An 8,569-nucleotide genomic window follows, 5' to 3' on the forward strand; every position below is an offset into this window, starting at 1 on the left:
AACACGAGGAACCGACAAGCAGGGGAGACAGGCCATGCAAAATGGGAAAAAACAAAAGCAAAACCGGCCCAGAGCGCCCCCACATGGCTGGAGGGGTGTAACACAGGATGTTCTATTTGCTTGGAGCTCCGGGTGGATCGTCTAAATAACTGGTGGGTCTGTTGGTCAGTCATTCTGACGAGCTGCTCGCGTCCAATCAGCTTCTCCCTTCTGCGCATTCAGAGTGTTTCTGTAGCTTCTGAGCTCGTACTGACCGATGGCGAGTCTGACATCATGAAACTGAACTGTTTCAGAAAACAGCTTTCTGAGCGAGGCCGATCGCAGAAACTGTGAACAGAGCCGTGCACGCCCGGGGAAGACGGTCGCGCTCGCACGCCTCCGCGCTTCCTGGGAGAAGCAGCAGAGCCGGGCGACGGTCGGCAGCGTGGCGCCGTTCAGACAGTGAGGACAGACGTCTGGCTTCGACTTTTCCAGAAAATCCTGCATTTCACCTTTCAGCTCCCAGATCTCCTCCAGAGAGCAGCAGCTTCACAGTGAGGCTGTGAGCATGAAGGAAACATCCTGTTGATTACAGGCAGAAATGACTTATCACTGTGATTCTCTCTCCCTCTCTCCCTCCGTCTATCTATCTATGTCTTTCTGTCTTGTTTTCATTTTAGAACAGACAGTCTGCTTCTATATGACATTATATTATATTTTGACATGCATATATAAATAGATAAATAGACATAAAATTAAACTAAACAAACTATAAATAAAAATACTGAATTAGCCTGTTAAAACCTCCAGTTATTAATAATTATTGAGGCACAGCAGGCGCCTGGCTGTAAACCTGGATACATCCCGGATTAATTGTTATACTCTGGCATCTGCAGCTCTGCCGGCGTCTCCTGAAATATGACTTTATTCATTATAAACATTTGAAAACGCCAAAAGTTGTGGCCTCGATCTGCCTCTTCGGATGACGTCTGCAGATAAAAAAAAAGTGCAGTATTGAGCGAACTGATTCCTCGATGCGCTGAGACTTCGCTGCTCGGGTCAAACAGCGGAGCAGAGCGAGGGCGACCGGACCAAGATGGCGGCCGCAGTTCTCCACAGCGCCACCTGGCGGTAGCGGCCGATGCGGGGTCTGCTGTTTATTATGTCTCTGGTCAGAACCGTCAGAACCGTCTCCTGTCCCGCCGTCCCAGACCCGGGCCTCTGTACCTGTGCACTGTTCTATACTTGTGTACTTGTGAACTTCTCTGTACTTGTGTACTCATCTTGTGTACTCATCTTGTGTACTTGTGTAAGCGCCGGTTTAAACCGGTTTACACTGGTTTAGTGGCCACTGGGAAAAAGGGGTATCAGAGTGTGTGTGTCTCTGTAGTGTGTGTGTGTGTGTGTGTGTGTCTCACCTGCTTGTGCAGTCTCACCAGGCTCTTCTCACTCGGGTCACAGTTCTGTTTGTCCTCAAAGTCTTCATAGTCGTCCATGTTCCTGCCCATCTTCTCCTGGTAGTCCAGGGGACACTGGGGGGACAGAGGACACTGAGCTGCCTGAGGACAGTCTGCCCCCCGCCACACACACCACACACACACACACACACACACACACAACACACACACACACACACACACACACACACACACACACACACACACACACACACCCACACACACCTTCCTCAGGATGGTGTCGATGAACTTCCTATGAGGATGGTTGTACTTGATGGACTCGCTGACCTTCCTGACCTCCTGCAGGACACAGTCAGTGAGACACCCGGAGAGGACGCCTGTCCCCCCCTCCTCCAGAGGACGCCTGTCCCCCCCTCCTCCAGAGGACAGCCGTCCCCCTCACCTCCAGAGGACAGCCGTCCCCCTCACCTCCATCACGTCCTCCAGCGTCTCCTCGGCGTCGGCCTTCTCCGTCATCAGCTTGGAGGCCTTGAAGTAGGTCCTGATGAGCAGCTGTCCCTGCCGGGACGCGTCCCAGTAGGACCGCGGGATGTCCACCAGGCCGTAGCCCAGCAGCAGCACCAGCAGGAACAGGCCCCACGTGTTGGCCGCCGTGATGCCGATGGTCTGCAGCTGGGACCTGAGACACAGCCGGCCCGTCACTGCTTCCAGGCCGCCTCAGAGCAGTGACTGGACGCTGCGGGAATCGAACCGGCGCCACTCACCAGGTGAGGTGCCACTGCGGGTGCACGGCCACGTAGATGAGCAGCGAGCCGAAGATGAGCAGGTAGGTTCCGTAGTAGATGGCGTTCTCGATCAGCGCCGTCTTGATCTTGCCGGTGATGGAGAACCCTCCGGACCGGGCGTAGGACTGCATGAAGGGCAGCAGCAGCCTGGCAGGGGGCGGAGCCAGGGGCGGGGTCAGGGCGGGGTCGCGAGGGGGCGGGGCGACGCGGGGCCGGACTCACCAGGTCAGGCACTGGGACGTCCAGTACACCACCCTCCAGAACACCGGCAGGATGCCGTCCGGGATGAAGCTCCAGGGCTGGAAGCACGGCTGCACACTGCTGCACAGGGACGGAGGGGGGGTCGAACCGGGAGACAGCACGGGGGGGTCAGAGCGGCGGCATCGAACCGGGACACAGCACGGGGGGGGTCAGAGCGGCGGTATCGAACCGGGACACACTGACGTGACGTACCTGCTGGTGGGCGGGGCAGTGGAGTTGGACGTGCTGTGATTGGACGGTCCGGGGCTGAGGGTGGGACGCTGCTGCTCATGGTCCTTCAGGCACTGCTTATAGACAGTCTGAGAGCGGGGGGGGGGGGGGGGGGAGACTGTGAGACAGTGTGTGTGTGTGTGTGTGTGTGTGTGTGCTGATAGTGATAGTAAATAGTGAGGACCACTATGAGGTACACCTACAGACTGAGGACATTAGGTTAGGCTAGCTTTAGGTTAGTCTAGGTTTAGATTATCTTAGGTTTAGGATTAGATCAGGCTAGGTTTAGATTAGTCTAGGTTTAGGTTAGGTTAGTCTAGGTCAGGGGCGTCCAATCTTGTTTGACCTAAGATCTACTTTTGAAATTGCCAATGGAGTCTCTGCACAACTCAACCACATCCTGAACGTCAGGAGGCTCCTTGTTTCCTTCCTGTCCTTCCTTGCTGGTTCCTGCGGGAGCGTCTGAGGTTGGTACAGAGGTCGGACGCTCCTGCAGGATCCAGCTCCTGCTGACAGGAAGGAAACAAGGAGCCTCCTGACGTTCAGCACGTGGTTGAGTTGTGCAGAGAGTCCATCGCTCGGGATCTACCTCGTCTAGTGGGGGGTCTGGGGTGTGTGTGTGTGTGTGTGTGTGTGTGTGTGTGTGTGTGTGTGTTAGCTGCACGCACAGCTGTTTTCATGCATGAAGCGCTGCGCACACACACATACACACACACACACGCACACATTACTTTCTTCTTTCGTTTATTTTTTTTTTTTACCACACAAACTTTGTCCCTGCACCTCGCGGTCGACCTGCTGACACTCCGCGGTCGACCTGCTGACACTCCGCGGTCGACCGGTCGATCGTGATCGACCGGTTGGCCACCCCTGGTCTAGGTCCTCCGTTCTCAAACTGTGGTACGTGTACCACTGGTGGTACGTGAGCTCCCTCTAGTGGTACGCAGAGGAATCACAGAAATGTATATATTCTTTGAAGAAACTTTCAGAAACAAATATTACCACCAAAATACATAATAATTTCAAATTAAAACACGTCAGATCGACTGTAATTCACATTCAGTTTTTCTCTTCTAGTATAACGTGTCGGACTGCGACGTGCTCACGCTCAGTCACGTAGCAGCGCACGTACGCCATCAACGTTAAACTAGCTTAAGGCCTCCACACACTACAGGATGATCGGGCCGAATTTTGCCCCGATCTTCTCCTCCTGATCGAAGCCGACAGGGTCCGATCTTCGTGTAGTGTGCGGTGTGTTCGAGAGATGTTTTCTGGTCGGAGCCTCTCGGGAGGCGTCGGAAGGGGAGATCGTAGATGATGAACACGTTTAATATTTCTGATCGCAGATCCTGTGGTGTGTGGAGCTCCGAGAGGCGCCGATCAGCTCCGAGTAGAGCTGTCCACACCTCCAAATAAAGCTCTCTGATTGGCTGAACAGCTCCGTCTCACCAAGGTGCCGCTGATTAAAAAAAATCCTCTCAGCTGTCAGAGCTGGATGAATATATGTCTGTGAAATATATTCACTATATATGACTGTGCAGAAAGTGAAGGTTAATCCTGTCGCTGCTGGATGAACTGTTTCCTCCATTCAGACTCAAACTCCGATCTAATATCTGCTTCTCCGCCAGTCCTGCAATAATCCCAATGTTTTAATTCATCTCCGTTATTAACCATCACGGAAGAATGGGGAAGAAAAAAATAATAGTAATAAAAGAAAATAAAAAACGTTCCTCTGACTCCTGCCTTCAGAGAGCGGACTGGAATGAAACGGACCTCATCAGAGCTCAACGAGTTTTTATTCTGGTGTGAACTATCACATCTGTGGACATAAAGAATGGTTTAAGATGTTTGGTCATTTAAAAGAGTAGCCTTTACTTGACCCGGTCTGCTGATAACTTTACTGCTGCACTCGGGACTCAAAAGTAAAAAAACAACAACAAAAAAACACACACAAACAGATGAGCTAATAAGCTGAATTATTATTAAATGTGGAGGGTAAATTATAAGAAAATGATCTGAAACTATGTTTCCCTCTTCTGTACTGCAACATTTACATTTTCTGTCAAGGTGCTGACAGTGGGGGGGGGGGGGGGGGGCACTGAAGGAGCGATGCCGATGTGAATGAATGAACTGAGGGAATGAATGAGTTCTCCACTTATTATTGAAAGTGGAGATGAATGTAAAAACAGCAATGAAGGGAAGCAGCAGGGAGTCACGCTGGACGACGCCAGATTTGGAGGAGAGAGGAGAGACTCTGCTGGTGTGTGTTCTGCTCCAGAGCGACACACACACTCGAGGACCAGGAGAGGGAGACCGGGTGAGATCTGTCCTCTGTTGTCTTCTAGTGTGTGGTGTCTGGATCGGGGAAGATTGAAAAAATCCTGTAGTGCGTGGCGGGCTTCAGCTTCCCGTCATGAGCGTGCAGAGGCGCGATGAGAGGTCAGAGAACTCTACAACCGGACCAGCAGCCCTGCTGGGCCTGAAGCTGAGCACACTGAAGCAACACCGGGCTGTCAGGAGGCTGTTTCAGCAGCGAGCCGAAGCGTCACGGCACCTGCTAGCGTTAGCAACAAACCACGCTGCATGAGTGAGAGAGAGAGGGAGAGAGAGGACGTGAGAGGGAGAGAGAGGACGTGAGAGGGAGAGAGAGGACGTGAGAGGGAGAGAGAGGACGTGAGAGGGAGAGAGAGGACGTGAGAGGGAGAGAGAGGACGATAGAGGGAGAGAGAGGACGATAGAGGGAGAGAGAGGACGTGAGAGGGAGAGAGAGGACGTGAGAGGGAGAGAGAGGACGTGAGAGGGAGAGAGAGGACGTGAGAGGGAGAGAGAGGACGTGAGAGGGAGAGCTGCCCCTCTGTGTTCTGCCTTTGCTAACTGAGGCTGACAGAATGAAACAAAAGCATAAGACCAAGACTGTTAGGAAAACACCTGCTCCCTGTGTGTCGTCTCCATTTGAAAAGAGCTTTTTTTTGTTTTTGTTTTTTACTGTGGTCATAACGGCGGTTCTTGGAAAGCCTCATTTTTCTGAGGTGGTGCTTGGTTTAGAAAGTTTGAGAAACACTGGTCTGGGTTTCAGGTCTGGGAAATGCTGAACGTCCTCAACTATAGAGGTACCAGAGTGTGTGTTACTGAGGGTGTGTCAAGTTAGAACCGTTCCTCTAACAGAACCAGACCCTGTCAGGTTCTCTGAGGTTCTCTGAGGTTCTGTGTTGTTCCATGAGATTCTGTGAGGTTCTGAGGTTCTGACCGTGCTGACGTCCAGCGGCAGGATGAAGACGATGAGGAAGCACAGGTACCAGGCCAGCAGCGTTCCGAACAGAACCATGCGCTGCTGCTTCCGGAAGTCTCCGTAGCGATGCAGCAGGAACAGAGCCAGGAAGAACACCACCAGCATCTCCACGGCCAGAACCGCGCCGCTCATGGCGCCGGCGCCCGGAGCTCACGCTCCAACACTCCGCGTCGCCCAGGGGTGGAGGCTCCGCCCCCTTCAGCTCCCAGCTCCCCGGGACACACACCTGCAACACACACCGCCAGTCACACACTCTTCCTCTGCAGTTTCAGCTAATGTAGCATGTAGCATCAGCAGAACGAGTCCTGAAAGTCTTTAGCATGTAGCATGTAGCATCAGCAGAGCGAGTCCTGAAAGTCTTTAGCATGTAGCATGTAGCATCAGCAGAACGAGTCCTGAAAGTCTTTAGCATGTAGCATGTAGCATGTAGCATCAGCAGAGTGAGTCCTGAAAGTCTTTAGCATGTAGCATGTAGCATGTAGCATCAGCAGAGTGAGTCCTGAAAGTCTTTAGCATGTAGCATGTAGCATCAGCAGAGTGAGTCCTGAAAGTCTTTAGCATGTAGCATGTAGCATCAGCAGAGCGAGTCTTGAAAGTCTTTAGCATGTAGCATGTAGCATCAGTAGAGCGAGTCCTGAAAGTCTTTAGCATGTAGCATGTAGCATCAGCAGAGCGAGTCCTGAAAGTCTTTAGCATGTAGCATGTAGCATCAGCAGAGCGAGTCCTGAAAGTCTTTAGCATGTAGCATGTAGCATGTAGCAGGGTTTGGAGCTACTGGAGCCGTTAAGCTAACGAGCGGCGTCATTCTAACTGCTGCTCCAACCACTGACAGAATCAAAGATGGCCGCAGCATCTAGCTCCAGAAATGAAGCTGACCAGGAAGTGTCAACATCTGTCCATTTCCCAGCATGCACCAGGGCCTGCCTCAGGAAGGCTGTGGCTCCAGAGACCCCAGTTCAACATGAAGGATCAAAGACCCTGATCAGCTGAGTTCCTGCAGCTCACTGCTGGCTCTTCATGATCAGATGTTCCGTCTGGAAACAGGAACACTGAGACAGAACCTCCAGGTCTGAGGGGGCGGGGCTACTGGACTGGCGACAGAATAACGTCCAGAAGGTGGAGTTTCATTAGTCACTTCTTAATCGCAACATTTATCGTTATCGGGATAAATGCCAGAAATAATGGGGATACATTTTTTAGTCAATATCACCCAACCCTATCACACACACACACACACACACACACACACACACACACACACACACACACACACACACACACCACAACTTCCTCCTCTCACATCCAGATCATAGAGCATCTTCCTCCTCTGACATCAGACCATTGTCAGTACTCTTCTATCAGTGTGGTTCGGCCAGCAGGGCCAGTTTGAGGTTACTATGGCAACAGAGCCACTGTTTCCATGGTAACGGAGACCTTTCCTGGTCACTGACATGGTTCGTCACTGGCCGACTGTGCGGTACTGCAGGTAGACCCGGTCCCGGAGCGGGACTGCGGCGGTCCAGAGCCGTTCGGGACCGGGACATGAGCGTCACGTGACGGAGTGATGAAGCTGAGGAGGAGGAGGAGGAGGAGGAGGAGGAGGAGGAGGAAGAGCAGGGCCTCACCTGCTTCGCCCCGCAGCTAGCAGCTGTCAGCTAGCAGCTGTCAGCTAGCAGCTGTCAGCTAGCAGCTGTCAGCTAGCACAACAAGCAGCGGAACCGGGCTGACGTGTCGCCGCTCCCCGCGGCCTCGGCCTCGCGCTCGGCGTCGGTGTCCGGGGCTCCGTCCGGCGCGCGGCGGCGGTGTCTCCGCCTCTCCGGTCCGGGAAGAAACGCCTGGTTTCGGACTGGGTTCCGGACTCGGTGCTGGGCGGCCGCTCCGCTCACATCCCGGTTCTACAGGCAGGACGGTGACGTCAGACCCCGAGACGACACGTGACGGCGCCTGCGCGAGACCTGCTGACGTCATCACCCATGCAGTACAACAGGTAGAACTGTAGATGTAGTCAGGCAGAGCCACGCGCTCAGGCGGCGTCTGTCTCCTCCTCCGTGTTTTCAGGAGGGCTGATTGTTTGTTGTAAGGAACACGACTCCCATCATGCAACACGACACAGACTATCAGAACCACCGGGGCAAAGAAAAGAAAAAGGAAATGAGTGCAAATAAAAGAAGAAACAGAAGGAAATGCTGACAAGACGAAACGGACCCGATTCCAGACGGAGAAACGGTTTTAGTATAAAAAGAAGGAAATCTGATGTTTAATTGATCAGTCTCACTGTTTCTTCTTCTTATCATTTGTTCAGAAATGTACAGATACGTGAATTCACTCCCGCTGGTCGCCTGTCACTAAAGCAACAGAAACAATCTGTCGTCTCCATCAGCAACATCGTGATCAAGTCTTTTCTGTAAAAATTATTTTTTAATAGCAAACTGTAAAAAGAATCCTATTGCTTGAAGCCCTTTGCTTCAGAACCAAGCACCGAACATCACAAAGCAAGAGAGAGATCCAGTGGAACTTCTAATGAGAACATGAATGGATGGATGGATGGATGAACGCCGGAGTCACGTTCAGCCGTTCAGCAGCCGCTCTCTGGACAGCGGGGCGGTTCTTCCAGCAGGACCGACCCG

The 8,569-nt window shown here is 52.6% G+C and overlaps 1 protein-coding gene across 2 annotated transcripts; it reads right to left on the minus strand.

Annotated features, from left to right (window-relative positions):
* Positions 1-1,331: 1,331 nt before the first annotated feature.
* LOC115382438 (LMBR1 domain-containing protein 2-B-like) lies at positions 1,332-7,869 on the minus strand. 2 transcript variants are annotated; one of them, XM_030084161.1, is made up of 8 exons: positions 7,568-7,869; positions 5,901-6,168; positions 2,636-2,742; positions 2,405-2,500; positions 2,162-2,329; positions 1,866-2,076; positions 1,662-1,736; positions 1,332-1,511 (listed from the first exon to the last, which is right to left on the minus strand). In XM_030084161.1, exons 2-8 carry the CDS (start codon positions 6,072-6,074, stop codon positions 1,347-1,349), a joined length of 996 nt encoding a protein of 331 aa, XP_029940021.1. In that variant the 5' UTR covers positions 6,075-6,168; positions 7,568-7,869; the 3' UTR covers positions 1,332-1,346. The 2 variants fall into 2 exon arrangements, with proteins under 2 accessions (XP_029940021.1, XP_029940020.1); XM_030084160.1 differs by having other exon boundaries at positions 2,405-2,503.
* Between the last annotated feature and the right edge of the window lie 700 nt (positions 7,870-8,569).

The sequence above is a fragment of the Salarias fasciatus genome (assembly GCF_902148845.1).
Source record: "Salarias fasciatus chromosome 7 unlocalized genomic scaffold, fSalaFa1.1 super_scaffold_4, whole genome shotgun sequence".
Lineage (NCBI taxonomy): Eukaryota > Metazoa > Chordata > Actinopteri > Blenniiformes > Blenniidae > Salarias > Salarias fasciatus.